This window comes from Dipteris shenzhenensis, chromosome 29 (assembly GCF_047967505.1).
Source record: "Dipteris shenzhenensis isolate YYH24624 ecotype China chromosome 29, Dip_SZ_1.0, whole genome shotgun sequence".
NCBI lineage: Eukaryota > Viridiplantae > Streptophyta > Polypodiopsida > Gleicheniales > Dipteridaceae > Dipteris > Dipteris shenzhenensis.
Window position 1 is genome coordinate 48,425,102 of NC_141624.1, and position 21,419 is coordinate 48,446,520.

Here is a 21,419-nt window from a genome sequence, read left to right on the forward strand (position 1 = left end):
CCGAGGCATTCCTTTGGTGGTTGCAGGCCTTTTCTCGAACTCCTCGATCCACTTCTTCTCCGTCGCCGATGATAGCCGCCTCCAGAGCAGAGAGGCCGTGATCGACCCCCAGCTTCCCTGGCAGCGCCTTCGCATCATAGGGCTGCAAGGGAAAACGTGGCATATAGACCCCCTGATTATGCAAGACCAGGACTGGAGACTCTGGATATGGGAGGGCCGTTCCTTGATAGAGGTGGAGTGGGACCCAGGGGAGTGGCGCTGGCCATCATTGGAGACCTCAGAGAACCCTACCCCCTTCATCTCTTACAGTGCGCGTACTGGTAGGCGTGCTCTTGGGGCTCTCCAGCATGGGCTACCCATACAGGCACATAGTTGGTATGCCCAAGGGATATCTCTCGTCTTTCTTCGCACATTCTGGAAGACTCTTTGGGCAAGCTGGCGGCCGAGGAAGATCTCTTACTTTCTTTGGATGGTGGCACACAAGGGGCTACCAGTTGGCAGCTAGCTGAGGCAGATGGGGCAGGAGGGGCACTGCCAGATGTGCTTTCAGGAGGAAGAGTCCCTGAAGCACTGCCTTTGGAGCTGCTCGCATGCGCAGACAGTTTGGAAGGGAGTCATGGGGATCTTAGCGAGGGCTGCACCCGACCGATCACTTGGGGAGCTGTTTGCTGGTGCAGCACCGAGATGGGACATCACTTGGCTTATGAGTTCTCTAAGTAGGATCCAGTCTTCTTCATCACGCAGGCCACCTGGGCATACATGGACAGCTTCCCATGGCATCTGACAGAGACAGATGCAAGAGCGATGACTCGGCACCCAGTTTGGGAGATCATAGGGAGCATTGCAGGCTGATGCGCGCAGACCGTAGGAGATCAGGCTTCTGCTGCTACCCAGACCCTAGCAGACATTTGGAGCACGATCATTCACACGCTCAAGGGTCAGTGGGACCAGATTCAGGGGGAGTCCCGGGCAAGGAAGGAAAAGAGACGGCGCTTCCTTCGCGACTGGGACCACCGGGAGCTGCTCTTCCAGCACTCTCCTCAAAGTCTTCAATGGCATTACGCCCCCCCACCGTGGCTGTTTGTCCACTCTCCGATGATTATGCCCTGAGAGGCTTGTAATTAGCATTTTGGCTCCTCGGGCTGTATCCATTTCGTGATTGCAACCCGCTAGCCTTTAGGCCCTCTTGTACTCTCGTTTTCAAAGTAATATAACTAGCACTACTTTTTGCGCCCCAAAAAAAAAAAAAAAAGGCCTTCTGAATAGGGTTGGTTATATTAACCAAGGTCGAGTTAACCCCGATCAAGGTAAGTCACCAAACTACCACGTGGCACCCTATCAACCACCTCAGCAAGTGCCATGTCATCATCGACCGCCACGTCATCTGCCACATCAACATTACTACGTCATCTCGCCACGTCATCTTCCACGTCATCTGCCACATTATCATTGCCACATCACGTTTGTTCACATCATCATCTGCCACATCATCAGTGCCACGTGGCACGTTGATCCTCTGCAGGCACACACAATGCTTCACAGTCACTGCATGTGACCACTCCTGCCACCTCAACACAGGACTTCACAGGCACACCTCTTACTAGGCACAATGCCACATCATCACTGCATGTGACCCACGGTGACACATCATCATTGAGCACCATTTGCACTCCTTTTGTCCCTCCACCTAGATCAAGTCGTATCTCTTGATCCTGGAAGAATTTGAGGGCGCTCCAAAAAGTAAAGTCGCTTGATTTTTCGTGCTCTACGCACTCGTTACATCACGCGCACATTTCGGTGCAAGTTACGCTCACATTTAAGCCTCGCCAACAAAACCACTTCCTTCACGCACATTCGCCTCTACATTGACGCATCTGACCCATCACCTAAAAAGAACAAAAGAAAAGAATTTATTTGTTATTCTTTCTTCGATCAATGGTTGGTATAGATCTTGATCAGAGTAGACCATGGTTAACACGTAAAATCACGTTGGATGCGTACCATTCCATATTAGTACGGTACTAAACGAACTAAAAAATATTAGGCATACATCCAATGGTACATTCGATACCCAAAAAAAAAGACAAGATTTTAGAGTTTTGGAGTAGGTACTTATACAAGCTTTGAAACTTGTACAAAACATATAATATAGGTGCTTGATGGAAATAGAGGGAGAGAGATGAAGATGCTTGATGCAGCTTGAGCCTCGTCACTTGTTGGAGATGGAGAAAAGAGAGACTCGAGACTGAGAGTCGGAGGTAGATGCTTAGTGTGAGACCATAGTGAGGAGAGGGGGTTTATATGGAACCTTGCCATTTGGGAGGCCCAAAATCCGTTTGGCAAAACCACCACCAATAACAAAACTAGTCATCCAAAACAAACGAACGCAAAAAACAAAAATAAAAACAAACAAAACAAACCAAAGGGGGGGGGGGGGAACGTACGGATCGTACGGCACCGTACGGAATAGAACGGAACATACAGAACGTTCTGTACGTTGAATGAAGGCAACCATGGAGTAGACTAGATTGCCATAGAGGAGACGCTTTGAATTTCCCCAAGTTGCCAATCTAAGCCATGCCCGAAATTCCCGACTAGTATCTACTCGAAGTCAATCCATACGCTCACATACGGTTTCACATCATTACATTACCTGAAACCTGACGTTCATTGCAGTTCTATCTTCACCGACGATTCAGAGATTTCACTTGGCACAGTCAGTGTATTTGCAGTTGATTCATACAGAGATTTTCACTACACTTTTGAGTATATTTCTTACACCATGTCTACGACTAGCAACCTCAATCTGATGGCATCTGCTAAGCTAGACAACTCCAATTACAAGACATGGAAATACCAAATGGAGACCATTCTTGTACTTCAAGACAAATGGGAGTATGTCGATGGGTCTACACCTAGACCATTAGACGATCCAACTAGCGGTAGCTCTACTCCACCTATTGTCACAGCACCAGCAGCGTGATCAAGAAGAATGTGCAAGATATCATGCTAGGACAGCTCAACACAGTCAAGACATCGAAAGAAGCATGGAATATGTTCGCAGCTCTCTACGAGTCCAAGAACACATCCAGGATTCTCACCCTGAGAAACCAAATCAACCAGAGTTTCCGCAACAGCAGTGAAACCGGTCATGCTTATGTACTCCGGATAAAAGACTACAACAATCAACTTGCAGCAGCAGGAGAGACTATGAACCCCGCAGAATGGTTCAAGTCATCCTGAATGGACTAGGAGAGGGATACGAGAATCTAGTCTAGAGTATTGCCATCCAACGGCAAATTCTCACACTGGAAGAACTTCAGTCAGTCCTACTTCGTGAAGAACTCAGAACTCAGGCAATTCAAGCCCGAAAAGGTCATTCTAATGATCACGCATCCACAGCTTCAGACAGAGGCAGAGGCAGATCATACCAGAGAAGTGGTCATCATCAGCAACAAAATCAAAGTCAGCATCAACATCAGTCTCAGCAACATCAAAATCAGCAAAAAGGAAATCATTCCAACCGAGGAAGATTCCAAGGACGAGGGAATGCATCCACCAACGTGTCAAACATCCAATGCAACTAATGTCACAAGTTTGGACACTATGAAAGAGATTGCCACAAGAAGCAGTACGACCAAGGCGGTCAATCCAGCAGTAATCGAGGGAATTTTCGAGGCAGAGGAAATCATCGTGGTGGACATTCTAGTCACAGTCATTTTGCAAATGAACATGGAAATATGTTTCTTGCAAACGAGGAAATGCAGCAGACTGATACAGTGTACCTAGACACTGATTTCAATCCCAAAAAGGATTTCACCTACCAAGTCGACCAAGTGGAATAGGATCCTTGGTATATCGGCAGCGGTGCATCATCTCACATGACAAATCATCAGGAATGGTTCACAGAAATGAAACCATTAGAAGGTCAGAAAAATGTCATCTACACAGCAGACAATGCATCGAATCCAGTTCAAGGAACAAGCATTATCCCTATGAACAATTTCACAGGTACGAAAGGATTGGTGAAAGATGTGCTCTATGTTCCGAAGCTCAGCAAGAACCTCTTGTCAGTAGGTCAAATGACGGAACACAACTACAGAGTCATCTTCGACGGAGATGAATGTACTATCAGAGACAAATCCAAAAGATGTGCTCTATGTTCCGAAGCTCAGCAAGAACCTCTTGTCAGTAGGTCAAATGACGGAACACAACTACAGAGTCATCTTCGACGGAGATGAATGTACTATCAGAGACAAATCCAAAAGATGTCAACTAGTAGCAAACGGTGTCAAGGAAGGACGCTTATACAGAATGCTAGCTAAAGTACCAGATAAGCATGCCATGTCAGCTCATCCGCAACAGATGCCACTATCTGCAAAATGCCACAAGAGATATGGTCATGTCAATTGCAAGTACTTGTTAGATCTCAGGAATCAGAATATGGCAATTTTGATTCCGAAGCTACATTTTCTTGAAAAAGTTTGCGAAGCATGCTGCTTTGGCAAACAAAAGCGAACCAACTTTGGCAAAAGTACCTCTCGTGCACGAGGTATTCTTGATTTGATACATACAGATGTATGGGGTTATGCCCATACCCGCAGCATCAATGGTTCACTTTACTACTTGACTTTCATCGACGACTACAGCAAATATTGTTGGGTATACTTTCTAAAAGAGAAATCTGAAGTGTTTTTCAGATTTCAAGAATTCAAAGCCATGGTAGAAAACTAGACAGGCAAAAAGATCAAAGTCATGAGATCAGATAGAGAAGGTGAATACATATCTTCAGCATTCATGAGCTTTTGCAAAAATCACAGCATTCGAAGACAATTCACAAGTGCAGATACTCCTCAGCAGAATGCAAGAGCTGAAAGAAAGAATGGGACTTTAGCAGACAGTGCTAGAGTAATGCTTAGTGAAAAGCATCTTTCAAATCAGTATTGGGCAGAAGCAATAGCCACTGCAAACTATTTGCTTAATTGACTTCCTATTGAACCGATTCAAGGTATGACTCCTTATGAAGCATTTACTGAACATAAGCCACTGTTAGAAACTCACTGTGCCCACCTGTGAGCCCCCGATTTGAGGGGACAAGGGGCAGTGAGAGGTAGGAGGGCTGGGAAAGAGAGAGACTCAGGCTGACATCATAGGCAACCAGCACACGGGCTGGTTGCTGCCTGCAACAGCAGAGAAACAGGGGGCCTTGGGCCTCACTTGGAGGCGCCTGCAGCTGCATAGACTGGCTGCACAGGGCACCCTTAAATAGGGGCCTGTGGCAGGCAAAGTCCGCCCAACCAGGGCCAACCCTGGTCGGATTTCCAGGGCCATCTGGTCGGCCACCAGACGGGGTACCGACCCTGCTGGTCGGTCAACCCAAAGGGCCTGGGCAGTGCCTATAAAAGGCCCACTCCTTCAGTCATTCTAGAATCCAGTGCAAGACTGAAAGCCTCCTTCCAAGGCTGTGCTGTGCACTCAGAGCTGGTTCAGTTTGTGAGAGAGAGTTCCATCAGTTTTCCCCATCACTTCGCTGAGTTTTGTATTGCTCCCTTGGAGCCAGTTTCTGCCCACCTTCCGGTGGATGAATATACTCTTTCTCTCTCTGTTTAAGTTATCTCTGAGTGAGTGTTTATTGCATCTGTGATCATCTATCTGAGTTGAGTGTGTGGAAGAGTTGGAGAGATCTTGGGTGGAGGTTTGAGTGATTCATTCCCTCCTATTCTCTAACATGGTATCAAAGCCAGAGGCTCTCAACTCTTCTTACTCTCCGAAGGAAGGAGTCCCTTGGCAGAAAGGCGATTCTGTTTTCAGCTCAGGCTAGCACGGGAGGTCAGTACATCTTTGTTGCTTCAGTTTTTCAGTTTGCTATTCACCGACATGGATCAGCCTTCAGAACCCTCTACATCCATTGCTCGTCCTTCCTCCTTCTCCAGTCATCTTCCTTCTTCATTTATTCCCAATTTTGGTGAAGCTGGAAAGCTCAATGGGACAAACTATCCAATTTGGAAAGTCAAGATCCGAAGCCATCTATTGGCACGGAAGCTGTGGAAGATAGTGATTGGGACCGAGGAGAAGCCAGAGGACATTGTGGACAAAAGAGGTGAAGTTATAGTTGAAGCAGATGCGGATGAACTAAGTGCATGGGAGGAGAGGGATGCTCAAGCCTTAGCAATGCTTATTGGCACGACAGCAAATGCTGTGATTCCTCATATCCAGTTGGCAGAGACGTCTTCAGAGGCGTGGGCCATACTGAAGGAGTTGTATGAAACCGATAATACAGCCCGTATCATTACTCTTCAGCATCAGCTTTATAATCTTGATATGAATGAGGGTGATAGTGTGCATGATCATCTGACAAAGGTGAAAGTCGTGCGGGACCAGCTCGCAGCGGTTGGTCAAAAGGTGGACACGAGTCAATTGGCGTTGCTCACACTCCACAAGTTGCCACGGAGTTTCAAAAGTTTTGTGACTACGGTCTATGCGGGTCAACAGACTAAGCCAATCACCTTTGAGGAGCTTGGCCCACTCCTACTTCAGGAGGAGGCTCGAGAGAAACTCTTTAAGCAAACCGACGAGAAGGCATTAGTGGCCAAAGACAAGCCTGGAAAAGGCAAGCCAAAGGAGTCCAAGAAGTCAGAGGACGCTGACCACAAGAAGAAAATGAAGTGCTATTACTATGAAAAGCTTGGCCACTCCGCCAAAGAATGCCGAAAGAAGAAGGCAGATCAGAAGCGGAAGAGAGAAGCCAAGAACAAAGAAGAGCCTAAGAATGATTCTGCCAATGTGACGACTAGACAGTTGTTTTTAATCAGTGAACATTGTTCAGCATATGCAGTCAGTGCACGTAAAGAGGGTTGGTATGTTGACAGCGGTGCTTCCAAGCACATGTCCAACAAAGGACTTGGTTCAAAACCATGAAAAGTACACACCCGGATTTTAAAGTTTTCGTCAGGGATAGCCAGGCGTGTCCAGTGAAGGGCATCGGTAGCATTCCTTTCATTACAACCGCAGGTGAGGAGAAGAATATCTCTGGAGTACTTTATGTACCAAACCTTTGCAAGAATTTACTGTCTGTAAGTCAAATGGACAAAAACAACATGGCAGTTCTCTTTCAAGATGGCAAGGTCACCGTGACATCCAAAGCAAATGGACAGATGGTGGCTCAAGGAGTTGAAGAGAACGGACTGTACCGTCTCAGTGCAACGTTGGTTCATGAAGACAACGGAAAGTCCAAACTTTGGCATGACCACTTCGGTCATGTCAACTATGGAATCTTGGCTGAAATGTCTAAGTCGAAGATGGTGGATGGACTTCCACCAATTACAGGCAAGGATGATGTCTGTAGGGCTTGTCTAGAAGGCAAGCAGCACAGGGATAAGTTCCCACAAGAGGCCTTGTTTCGGGCCAGCAAACCACTTGAGTTGGTTCATGCCGACATTTGTGGCCCAATGTCTACAGCATCATGGGCAGGATCCAGGTACTCACTTCTCTTTGTGGATGATTTCAGTAGAATGACCTGGGTATATTGTTCGGCTAAAAAGTCTCAGGCTTTCAAAAAGTTCAAGGACTCCATGGAAGGCCAGAGTTGAAAAGGAGACAGGGGAGGATGTCAAGACATTCCGCACAGACAGGGGGGGAGAATTCACCTCAAATGAGTTCAACACATTTTGTCGCAAGCATGGGATCAAGCAACAACTCACCACAGCACATACTTCTCAACAAAACGAGGTAGCCGAGAGGAAGCATAGAACCACCACAGAGATAGGGCTTGCTATGCTCCGAGGGAGAAACCTTTCTAAAGCCTATTGGAGTGAAGCTATCAATATAGCCGTACACATTCTCAATAGAACCAAGACGAAGGCCATCAAGGACAAGACTCCATATCGGCATTTTATGGTAAGAAGCCCTCTATCACTCATCTTCGCATTTTTGGTTCTAACGCATGGGTGCATGTGCACAAGGAAGACAGGACCAAGCTCAATTCCCGAAGCAGAAAATGTATCTTTGTTGTGTATAGCGAAGAATCCAAGGCCTATCGACTCTTCAACCCAGTAAAGAAGCACATCCTTATCAGTCGAGATGTTATCTTCGAGGAAAAGGAACCTGAACCCCAGGAGGAGCCTCAGACGTGATCGAGCTTATCAACTGCCCGACCGCCGATAACTTGTCCAACCTCTTCATGAAGGCACTCCCTCGAGAACAGATGGAGCACCTCATCAAACGCATGGGGATTGGCCCATAGTTGTGACATTGAGGGGGGGTGTTAGAAACTCACTGTGCCCACCTGTGAGCCCCCAATTTGAGGGGACAAGGGGCAGTGAGAGGTAGGAGGGCTGGGAAAGAGAGAGACTCAGGCTGACATCATAGGCAACCAGCACACGGGCTGGTTGCTGCCTGCAACAGCAGAGAAACAAGGGGCCTTGGGCCTCACTTGGAGGCGCCTGCAGCTGCATAGACTGGCTGCACAGGGCACCCTTAAATAGGGGCCTGTGGCACGCCAGGTCGGCCCAACCAGAGCCACCGACCAGGGCCAACCTTGGTCGGATTTCCAGGGCCATCTAGTCGGCCACCAGACAAAGTACCGACCTTGCTGGTCGGTCAACCCAAAGGGCCTGGGCAATGCCTACAAAAGGCCCACTCCTTCAGTCATTCTAGCATCCAGTGCAAGACTGGAAGCCTCCTTCCAAGGCTGTGCTGTGCACTCAGAGCTGGTTCAGTTTGTGAGAGAGAGTTCCATCAATTTTCCCCAGCACTTCGCTGAGTTTTGTATTGCTCCCTTGGAGCCAGTTTCTGCCCACCTTCTGGTGGATGAATATACTCTTTCTCTCTCCGTTTAAGTTATCTCTGAGTGAGTGTTTATTGCATCTGTGATCATCTATCTGAGTTGAGTGTGTGGAAGAGTTGGAGAGATCTTGGGTGGAGGTTTGAGTGATTCATTCCCTCCTATTCTCTAACAACCACATATTGAGCATCTCCGCATATTTGGTTGCATAGCATATGCCCACATACAAGATGATCATCGCAGGAAATTGGATACGAAGTCATGCAAATGCATCATGATTGGCTACAGTGAAGAAAGCAAAGCATACAAATTGTATGATCCCATCAACCGCAAGGTCATTATCTCCAAAGATGTAATCTTCGATGAGGAATCAGAATGGAAAACCTCACCTACACAGGAGATAGAAGCATCAACTTCACAGTCATCTATAGAACAGGTTGATGAAGAAGAGCAAGAATTGCCAGCAACACCCCAAGCAAAGCCATAGCAGCTTAAACGGTCTACTAGACATGTCAAGAATGCATTTCTCAATGATTACCTAGACGAGGAAGTCTACATGCAACAACCAGCAGGTTATGTTGAACCAGGAAAGGAGAATAAGGTTTGCCATCTCAAGAAAAGTCTCTACGGCTTAAAGCAAGCACCGAGAAGTTGGTACAGCAGATCGACAAGTATTTTGCTGATCTGGGATACATGAGATCCAATGCAAATCATACTCTCTACTACAAAGTTCAAGGGGAAGACATTACTATTGCACTTTTGTATGTAGATGATCAGATTGTGACTAGAAGCAAGGATAGCTTCATCAAAAAACTAAAACAAGACTTATCTGCACAGTTCGACATGAAAGATCTTGGACTTATGCATTATTGTCTTGGAATTGAGTTCTGGAGAGATTCAGATAGCACATTCATGAGTCAACTCAAGTATGTTGTCAGTCTCCTGAAGAAGTTTCATATGGCAGATTGCAAGATTGCAACCACTCCCATGGAACATAGTTTGAAACTTACTAAAGATTCAGAAAAGCCTATAGTCAATGACAGGTACTACAGGCAGCTCATTGCATCTCTTATATATATCTGACTATCACTTGGCAAATATTTGTTATGTAGTAAGCTCACTAGCACAGTTTATGGCAAATCCAAAACAATCTCATTGGAATGCAGCCAAAAGAGTCTTGAGATACATCAGAGGTACAAGACAGTTTGCGATAGAATACAGATGGAGTCATCCACGGTTGCATGGATACTGTGATAGTGACTATGCCGAAGATCATGAGACCAGGAGATCGACATAGGGATATGCATTTTTCCTTGGTCAAGGTGCTATATCATGGTTGTCAAACAAACAACCAACTCTTTCTTTGTCTTCGACTGAAGCAAAATATAGAGCGTGGCATGTTGCCATCTTGGAATGAGCTTGAAGCTCTTGTAAAAATGGATTCACGTTTGAATTTGTAACACACAGCTTCCACGCTGAACTCTTGTAATCATTTTTCTCTCAAGCAATAAAATCCTTTGCGGGGGTCCAGCCCAACTGTTGTCCTGGGCCCTATTGTGTTTGTAGAGAGAGGGAGAGTGTAATAGAGAGAGAGCTTGAATCAAGAGAGTGTTTGCAAAAGATTCCACATAAAGGAAAAGAAACGCACATCACCATCTGGTTGCATTAATTCAGCCATTCTTGCTGAATTGTGTAGATTAACAAATATTCTCATATTATTATCTACTAGTCTTCTAAACATGGGCACACCTTAAGCTATCATCACGATATTACAAACACATCAATCTCTTGGGTTTCAACAACTAATTAATCAAGGTGATACTGTATTGGTTTCTAGCATGAATGAAATTTAGCAACATTGTTTCAATTGAAATTTCAACTTAAAAACTTTAAACCAAGTAAAATAGAAATGAGATGTAACTGATTTGTCTAATTTGCTTCAAGGATTTAAGATCCATTTTCCATGTGTGGGTCACGCATTTTAAATTCCTTATGAAGCCTTGGTTGCTCATGTAGCCCATGAAGCTGGAGAATAATTGTATGTTACAGTGGTATGGTACACTACGGCATGCAGTTACATGTCTATCCTCAAGTTGAGTCTATGGAAGAAGTAATGTACTTCTTGTGAAACGGTCAAATCGAGAGGAGCTTGATACAAATGATAAACAATATCCATCTCTATTAAAAAGTTATCCCTTGCTTTATGACTACATAAATATACATTTGCAAGACTATAATATATTCAATCGCACAAATTCAGATTTTTGTCGTTAATTAAATCCTCTTTTAACAGGGGAATAATGTTAAGTCCTAAGCTACGTCTTGTTAGCTTGCACCTAACTTGGGGTATGCACTAACCTAGGCATCACTGGTATTAGCGAAGGTAGTTAACTCTTGCAGGCTAGGGACCGTTGGTCCAACCCCATAAGAGCTAAGCTTAAGGTTGAGGTGGATGTCTCCAAGATCCCATACAAATACAAGCATAGTCTAACTAGGGGTTGGCAACAACCACGGGCTTTGAATAGAGATAGCATGGACTGAGGTCTAATTTCCGTAGGCAGGGCTTTTCCTGGATAGGCTTACTTCAGGAAAAGCATGGCTATTCTGGCTATAGCTAGCTTAATCCTGGCTTTTAGTCTTATGTGCTGGTTATAGGAGGGCCTAGCTTATAAATATAAGCAATGGGCTCATTATTTAGGATTCTTGGGTAGCGTTCTCCCAAGAGTAACCTGATGGGCCTTGGAAGAGTTCCGGTCCTAGTTGTGAGATCCAATGGTATGGGAGGAGTTCAGGTCCTACTTGTGAGATCCAAGTAGCTCACTGCTAGGGTAACCATCTCTTGGGGGTAGACCAGACGTCAAGCTCAGGGGTAGTGCTCATATCTAAAACCTATGGCTGTGTGGTGGAGCAGCTAGCTCTCCTCCAAATGGATTATTCATTATAGAGTGTATCCTCTGTTAGTCGAATCCATGTTCTAGGATTTCCCATTGTGCTCTCTTGAACTGTGCAAGCTTGTTGGCTTTATCTAGGTCACCTCCCACTTGTGAGCCCTCAAATGGGAGTATAGGGGGGATGTGTACCAGCAGGGATTTAAAGAGGCCACCTGGGCAGCCACGGGGGCAGAATGAGAGGGGCAGAATTGAGAGAATATGCAGGCCTGCCACATGGGCAGCATGCAAGCTACCATGTGGACAGCATGGACAGCATATAGCACTGTCAGATGACTGCAACTGGGTCAGCACCAGTCTGGAGAAGAGGAGACAGTGCAAGGACAGACTGTAGGGTCGTCAGGGCCATGTCAGAGGGCAGCAAGCAGGTCTGCAGACCTGCGCAGCAAACACGAGCTGGTTAGAGCTGATCTGCAGGTCAGGGCCGGCTGCAAAGTTGTGTCTGCAGGATCAGGTCAGGTCAGTCTGTAGACTGGTCTGCCAGTCTACAAACTGGGTGGGGCAGATTTCAAGAGCTCCAGCCCTATATAAACGGGCCCCAGGGGTAGGCATTCCACATTTACTCTGCAGTGACTTTGGTGCCTCACACTGAGCGGCCAACACAGCAACAGGAAGGTCCAGAACACTTGCAGAAGGTCGTCAGACTGGGCTGCCTACACAGCAGCAAGGAGGTAAAGGATCAAGCAGCAAACACTAGCTTACTATTGGCTGTACACTGGAGCAACAACAAAGTGTGTTTGTGGGGCATCACTATGCAGCCCACTGAAGCTGTGGCAGAGCACGCAGGCTGAGAGTGTTTTGAGGAGGTAGGAGGACAGTCTTGGAGTCACAAGGGTCCACATCTAGGCAGCACCCTGCTGCTAGATGATGGCACACTGTGCACACATTTTGTATATGGTTTTGGTCATCTTTGCGACAATACATATTGCTGTTTCTATCTCTCTCTTGAGCATTGTTCAATTACTGTCTGCATCTCTCTCTCTCTCCTACACAATCGTACACATTAAGGAAAAAAGTTGGATTTGAATTAGCACTGTGTGATTTCTGGGCACATACATTTTCATTATCTTCCACTGCGGGGAGCGTTGGCTATAGCAAGCAATGTCCACCTCTGTTTTCTAACAAAGCTGTGATGTAGGAATGTCACATTCCTACTCAAGATTGCCTTTACGCCCCTCTCACAATATTCTGCTAAAACCAGTCAAAATACAATTCCTCCAAGATCAGTCTTTCATTCTTGACTCCTCATACTTTCCCTTCTCCAACCCAAAGAAAAATTTGTATGCCTTGAAGTCTATGTAATGTACGAGTAGGAAAGGTGATGAAGTCAACCATCCCTCCCTAGCCCTCTCCACGGCCTCCAGCTAGACATGACTACCATGCTCCACAATGCAACAGTACCTATTGGAGGTACTCCATTACGCAACTTTGCTTTGAAGTCTATGTAATGTATGAGCAGGGAGTGTCCAGAGTCAAGTGTCTAGAGTCAAAACATGCATACCTTGGGTTCCTCTCCTGACATTTAGCTTCATGTCAGCATCTAACGGGATTATTACAAAGGGGCAATGAGCATACAGAAAAAAAGGAAATTTTGGATGTCTTTGAGCCTCTCTTAAACTTGGAAGACATACCATGGATTTTAGGGGTCTCCTCCCCAACTATAAGCCCAAGAGGACATGGGGGAGGTAAAACAGCAGCATATGAGAGATGCCATGTGGGCAGAGAAATGGGCTGCCACAGAGGCAGATCTGAGGGGATGTGCAGGGCTGTCACATGGGCAGCATGCAGGCTGCCATGTGGGTGGCATAAGCGCAGAACAGCCCACACGTTGGGGCAGATACCAGGACCAGAACAAGCAGCAAAGGCTGCTGTCATAGGCTTTGGAGCTGGAGTAAATACCTGTGCAGGAGACAGCAACAGATGGGATGCTGCAGCTGCAGGTCAGAGCAGAGCAGAAGACAAGCACAAACAGCAAGGCTGCCATGTGGCAGCAAGGCGCACAATATGGTGCCACCTGTATCTGCAGAACTGTATCAGGCCAATCTGCAGACTGATTGATTGATTTCTAGGGGCCTCCAGCCCTACATAAGGGGCCCTAGCCCTGGGACCCATCCATTCTACATAGCCCCTACTACTGGCTTTCTATCAGGGCAGCAGAGAGGCTAGGGATCATCGAGAGATTGGGTAAAACAGTCTGCAGATCATCTACAGGGTGAAGAGCAGTACCCTGCACACAGGGTTTACAGGTTCTCAAATTGGCTTCTCAAATTGGCTATAGTTGCAGCAGCACGCACATGTAGATAGGTGGAGCACTCAGTCTACAAGCAGACTTCATCAGGAAGAGCAGTGTCCATAAGCAATACCACTATGCAGCCCACTGAAGCTAGAGCACACAGGCTTGAAGAATGAAGGTGCCAGCAGGAGCTCGATGACAGTTTTGGGTGATCAGGACTCCACATCTAGGCAGAACCTTGTCTGCTAGATGGTGGCACACTAAACCCATTCTTTTGTATCAGGTTTTGACCATTTGTTTGGAGCATTCTATAATTACATGATCTACTGTTCACTCTACTGTTGCATTGTTCAAAGATCTAAGTCTGTATGCATCTCTCTATGCACTTGTACGCATTAAGAAAAAGTGAGATTTGAAATAGCACTATGTGGTTTATGGGCATGTGCTTTTACAAGCTTCCACTCTGCGGAGAGTGTTGGCTGTAGCAAGCAAGCTCCACCTCTCTTTTCTAACATGGTATCAGAGCCCTGCTAGACTGCTCAATCCAAGCTTTGGGGAATCGGATAAGCTTGACAGAAGTAACTACCCTCGCTACAAGATGAAGATCCAGAGCCACCCGGTGGTTTGGATGATCTTCACAAATGGGAGTGGAGCTAAGGCCACAGGATATAAAAAATGTGGCTAACCACACTGTATTGACATCAAAGTGCTGCCCACTAGTACTGGATCTGAGGCCACATACTGTTACCCTAATCCACTACTCTCACCGTCTGCTGCACATCTCTGTTGAGGACTTCAATGGCTGATATAGGAGGCTGGAGCCCAAAACTCTTTACCAGCACACACCCGTTCTGCCAAGAGATGGTCTGCTCACTGGATGAGAACAGGCTGAAGGCTGCTACTGCTGCTGTTGCTGCTGGTGCCTTTGATACTCCACCATCTCTAGTGCTCTGAGCACTTCTGAGGCTGGAACAGATGCTGAACTGTTGACAGGGGCAGGGCTGGCCCTCTGTCAGAGAATTAGGGTCAACTCCCCGTTTGTAAGCCCCCAAATGAGGAGAACATGGGGGAGTGACACCTGTTGCTGCAGTCTTAGTCGGCTCCCACCAGGGCCCCTTGCTGGCCCTATAAATGGCCCTGCCACGCCAGCCCATCTGGCTGCTCTACATCTGCAGCCCCTGATTGTACTGCCTTCATGGCAGCCAGCCGTCACCCTCAAGGCAACCTGTTCTGCGACCCCTCAGATCCAAAAAGGATTATCCATCCACAGCAATAGAAACTGCGACTTTGAAACAAGGACCTCAATTCTGGCTACAGAAGACGCTGCAGGCATCATAGCTCTGAAATTGAGATAAAAGTCCATATTATTATCGAACTACTGTGGCAGATCAAGATGACCTCCATTGCTCTCAGGTCATCTTTCAGTATCCTCATTAGTAATGCCTCTACAAATCTGCTATTGTAGGTCATCTCGAAAGCCTACCCTGAGTTGTGACCGTTCTGCACCACAGATCACATAACCGTGTACCTCACTGTTTCCATCTATGATTTTACCCATGCTGTATAGGGAACTCTTGCACTATGATTTTACCCTCACTGCTTCCATCTATGATTTTTCCCATGCTGGATTGAATGGTGAACTCTTCTGTGCGCATAAGCAGGTGTTTTGCCGAAGTAATAGCATAAATCGTTTGTAGCTGACAAGTGCACTTATTTACAAATGGATTTAATTGCCTGCTGTACTGGAAATATCATTCGAAGTTGCAAATTGCGTAAAGCAGAAAGTACTTTGTCAATTGGAAGAGTCAGACACGCGATCGCTATTGCCACCAGAAGAATGATGAGCAAGGCCATCCGGCACGCAGTTCCGCAAGAAGCTGCCATCCGCGTACGTCGTTGCCAGACCTTTGAGACCCCACCGTCAGCAAAAATATGTCTGCCGTACGTCCGCGCCCGTAATCCCTTCACTTTTGAGTGTCGCCGGTCTGAAGCCAGATTCAAGTCTTCTTCGGCCTCACGAGATGATGAACCGACCCGAAGGCCAACATGGAGATCCCTATCGTCAAACCTCCCGACAGCCTCCTTCGGCATACACATGCGGTTGGGCGCTCACGCTGAAAGGGGAACTTGAAGCTGCAATTGCTCTTCGGATTGTTCCAACAACTCCAACCAGGCCGCACTCCCAGATATAAGAATGTCTTGTGTAGGCGTGCAAAGGTGGCAAAACTACACTCCTGCAAATAGCTTCCATAAAATATGCAAAAGTAAATTCATTAAAATTAAGTCAAAGGATATCACGGACAGGAGACCAAGTCAAAGGATTCATGGAGGAGAGAAATGGCAAATTAGTGTGAAAATGGAAAGACCCATAAAGTAGGGAGGGGAAGTGCAGCCCCTTAGGTGCCCTTACAAGGATAAAAAGATGAAGATTATAGGGGAGCTCAAAGTCCTACCTTCGTGAGATCATGTAGAATTCAAGCATGTGAAAGTTTTGTATGAAATTTACAGGCTAGGCTATATGTAGTTTCTTTGAAGCTTTTTGTTTGAATTACCATCTAGTTTCATAATAACATAAGCCTAGCTTATCCTTTTTATCATTTTTGGGAAAATTGCTTCCCCACCAGCATCTCCACGTGTTGCAAGACGTCAATAACCTATGTAGCATTTCTAGTCCCTTTTGGTTATCGCGCAAAGATGGAGAGCTAGAGCCATAGTCTTTTGTATGTTAGAGTTAGTCATCTCCTTGCCATCAGCTTAGGGAAAGAGGGCTTCTATGTAGGAGATCTCAAGGGTGGGACCTCTTTTGTAGGAAACTTCTTGGGGCTCTCTACACTTTTAATAGGGAACATCTTGGGGTCTCTGTACTTTGTGTACAACAAATCTTGGGGTCTCTATACTTTTTGTAGGGGATCTCATAAAGTGTATACTTTTATTCTTTCTCTCTTTAGATTCTGATTTTGCAAGTATGATCTGATATTTTCTAGAGAGGATTTTGGCTATCCCCATTCTATTAGATTCATCAAACCATCTTTCAAGCTCAATATGTTACAAGCAAAACTTTGCCACTACTCAACACACATAATGATTTCATCTTGGTTGCTCTGGGCTATGCTTTTGGCCCTTGTTTCCACAGGGTTAACAACTCTGCTGCAATCAGAGTTGTGATGCTAACCATGTTACCCAGCATTGGTGGTATGTTGGCACTGGCATCTGATTGGGCAAGCTTGCTAGCAATCTTTTCCTTGTAGTTCTCAACTCTAGTGTTTTTGCTCAGTATCTAAAAAGCCTGTGTCCACACTTTCTTTGAATAAATAGACAAATCTCCCTTCAAGTGATATGGCACATTGGAAGATGTGACCAGTAGTTTTAGCATCTATCTGTTTATTTGGATTGAAGATGAGCATGGGAACATGATATTCACTTGTGAGGGACACTTCCACTATTATTGCCAGTGCTTTGTTGGATTTGGAATTATCCTTGAGGGTTTTATCATGGATGCCTGCATTTGTAATGCATGTTTGTTGTCCAAGGCTTTTATGAGTGTTTCTTGGACTATTCATTCACCTTATAGTATTTCTAAATTTTTGATCAATTACGAGGTGCATCCTCATGTTTACTTGGCATCCCTCTTGAATCAATGGGATACTACATCAAACATGGAATACGTTTTGAAGGAAGATGGTGCTTTTAGACACTCAATGAGATATCTTTCTTTGAGATTTGGTCTATTCCATGCAAGTTGTAGCTCCAATTTGTTTCTGATGCATGAGGGATTTGTTGTTGGCAGAGGTGCATGGAAATTCCTATGATGTTCCATCCTCTTCTTGACTACTTGTCAAGGTATTGCTTCCAAAAGTCTTCAATGGGATTATAAGGCATGGGAATTCAAACTATGTACACTATATTACTATCCAAATCCCATGTGGGTGTTCAAGTTGGATTATCTAGAACTTGAAGCTGATAGTTAGAATCATTTTCTACTCCTTCCATTGGAAATTCAATGGGTGTTTTAGAAATATGTGATCTTAAAGGAAAGGATGAAGGTAAAGGGGATAGACAAGACGTGGAAGCAAGTATAGAATTAAAGAAGAGGGGAGGTAGGAGAATAAGGAAAAGTGAAGGAAGAGTAGGGCAAATGGCTTGAGCTACTTGATAGTCCTATAAGGTAGGGTTCTCAAGAGGTGGAAAAAAGTTAGGCATTTAAGTATGATCGTTTTGAGACTCTTGGATTAATTGGAAGTCGCAGGATGCATGAGAAAAGAGGCATGGTAAGGAACAGTGTTGGTTAGCTTGGATTTTTGAAAAGGTCAGGAGTAAGGTACTTGAGTCATGGAGGGATGTGAGGAGATTAGTGAAGAGTGTGGTAGGGCACATTGGATTTAAGGCAAACCACATATTATTCAGACAGGCATTTTTAAATTTTGGACGGCATTGTCAGCTTCATGACACCTATTAGATGGGATAGCAAACTATGTCTTTGATCCAAATGGGAAATAGTGTTCAAAAACATGCAGTCTACCCTCCATCTTTGCGCTTTTCTTTCCTTTTTCCAGAGATTCAATTGGATATTATCTAACTTCTCTCCACACAAAACGCACGATTGGGGGGGCATTGAATTAAGGGGCTTGGGCATGGGTGTAAGTTGTGTTTGTGCAGCACCTCCCCCACCTCTATCATCTATTGACTTTCCAGATGTTATTTCTCTAAAGGGGATGTTGTAAACTTCCCCTTTGAAGATTCATCATCATCAACCTTTGAAGAACTACCCTCATCCACCTTTTGCCTCTTTGTTCCCCTTCCATCCTCGAGAGAGAAGTACATCACTCTTCTCTAATGTCTAAAATGCCACGAAAAACATCTCAGGACTTACTAATTCCTCTTGCACATTCCTTCATCTTGATAATTAATTTGCATGAACTCAAAGGCCAATGGATCAAACTTATATAGTATACTCTGTAAGAAAACAATACAACGTCTGTGCTCAACAGATAACAAGATCTTGTATGCAAGAGAGAAAACAGATAGTATGGAGAATCAAAAATTTGATTACTATAAAACTGATACAATAGATGGTGCTACCTCCCAGCCGTGCGCTCTTGTGAAAGAAGCTTCGATGGCGAGCTGAAAACAGTAGAAGACGGAGACTGGATGCTAAGGAATCAGGGTTGCTATAGCCAGTGATGAAATGGGCTTCACGGGCTTGCTCTTATATAACCACCACAAGTAGTCGGTTAGACCTAATTGGGTGACCGACCCAGTCCACCCAAAACGGTCGACTGGGGATCGGTCCCAAAATAGGCCACTGACCACACGATAGAACGGTGCATAAAATAGAGCAACTAACCTAGGGTTCCGTTCATCCGGGATCATCTGAGGCTCCAAACGGGCCCCGCAACTCGAGAGTGGGCGCCCCGAAAAATGCTCCATCTACCCTCAGTGCGGTCAATCATGGGATGCCTTCCCGCACTTGCATGTAGCCTAGTTGGCAGTGTGCCAACTCTATCTGAAGCCGTCCAACCATCATGCCACACATGGCCCCCATTTGGTGTCCAAACCAGGACCTATCGGATAACCGAGCTACTCAAATGCCTTCTCCTCATATGGGGGGCTTACAAGTAGAGTTAGTTGGTTTTTGCATAGTTACACGAGAGTGGAGCATTGATATCTAACATACTCTTCCCCTTCATCTTCACCACGTTGCAAGCAACTCCTCCTTTGCCCACAATCCCTCAGAGAAATCATCCACAATTCTAGCTTGCACAAAGCTCATTCCAAGCTCCTTGAGAGATTGTGGCCATGTCTTTATGAGGTGTCTAAACCTATCATTGAGGGATTTCCTCATGAAAAAGATGCGAAAATTTTTTTGAGCATGTGGCCCAAATTTTTTAGGGCAATGCTCTCCTCACCTTGTTTGACCTTGTGGTGAAATCTTTATGGAGAAGAAATGAGCTTGTGGCCAAATCTTTATGATGGTGTTCCCCTCACAATTGTTGCCCACAAGGTCAAAACTTTTCCGCATCTTATTCATGAGGTCGTCCCTTAAGGGCAAGTTTGGACACCCCCTAAAAGAAATTTGACTTTGTGGCCAAATCTTTAAGAGGTGTCCAAACCTATCCTCTAGGGACTCCCTTTTGGACAAGATGTGGAAAAGTTTTGACCTTATGGCCAAGGCAACATTCTCCTCACTAAGTTTTGACCTTGTGGCCAAATGTCTATGGAGAAGATCAAAGCTTGTGGCTGTATCTTTATGAGGTTTCCAAACCTATCCTTGAGGGACAACTCATGAATAAGATGCAGAAAGTTTTGACCTTGATGCCAAATCTTTTTAGAGCAACACTCTTCTCACAAATTTTTGACCTTGTGGCCAAATCTTTATGGTGAAGATTTGAGATTGTGCCCAAATCTCTTTGAGTTCACAAGATTTGGCCACAAGTTCAAAACTTTTCCACATCCTCTTCATGAGTTCATCCCTCGAGGAGAAATTCGGACACACCCTCACAAAGTTTTGACCTTGTGGCTAGATCTTTATGAGGTGTACAAACTTATTTTTGAGGGATTCCCTCTTGAACAAAATGTGGAAATTTTTTGACTTAGTGGCCAAAGTTTTGGAGGGCAACTTTCTCCTCACAAAGTTTTGACCTTGTGGCCAAAACTTATGTAGAATATTTGAGCTTTTCACTAGATCTTTATGAGGTTTCCAAATCTATCCTTGAAGAATTGCCTCATGAACAACATGTGGAAAAGTTTTGACATTGTGGCCAAATATTTTTAGGATAACACTCTCCTCACAAAGTTCTTACCTTGTGGATGGAGAAGATTTGAGATTATGTCCAAAATCTTTATGAAGTGTTCAAAACTATCCTTGAGGGATGTCCTTGTAAGTTTGACCTTGTAAGATTTGGACACAAGGTCAAAACTTTGTGAGGAGAGTGTTGCCCTAAAAAGATTTGGTCACAACATCAAATTTTTTTTTGCATCTTATTCATAAGGAATCCCTCAAGGATAGGTTTGGACACCTAAAAAAGATCCAGCCACGAGCTCAATCCTTCTCCATAACGATTTGGCCACAAAGTTGAACCTTTGTGAGGAGAATATTGCCCTCAAAAGATTTAGCCATGAAGTCAAAACTTTTCCACGTCTTCTGCAAGAAAGAATCCTAGTTTTGGACACCTCATAAAGATTTTGCCACAAGGTCAAAATTTTGTTAGGGGGTGTCCAAACATGTCCTTGACCCCATGAAGAGGATGTGGAAAATTTTGACCTTGTGGCCAAATCTTATGAGAGGAACACTCACATAAAGATTTGGCCACAAGGTCAAATCTTCTCTATAAAGATCTAAACTCAAGGTCAAACTTTGTGAGGAGAGTGTTGCACTAAATATATTTGGTCCCAAGGTTAAAACATTTATGCATCTTGTTCATGAGGAATCCCTCAAGGATGGTTTTAGACACCTCAT

General features: G+C 45.1%; 1 protein-coding gene across 1 annotated transcript in view; it reads right to left on the bottom strand.

The window, feature by feature from the left end:
• Positions 1-16,309, bottom strand: part of LOC147882952 (uncharacterized) — a 108,592-nt gene extending 92,283 nt beyond the window's left edge. The window contains exon 1 of the mRNA XM_087400765.1: positions 15,752-16,309. Coding sequence (XP_087256891.1) covers positions 15,752-16,060 — 309 coding nt within the window. The 5' untranslated portion in view covers positions 16,061-16,309. The remainder of the gene's footprint in view (positions 1-15,751) is intronic.
• Positions 16,310-21,419: the final 5,110 nt, after the last annotated feature.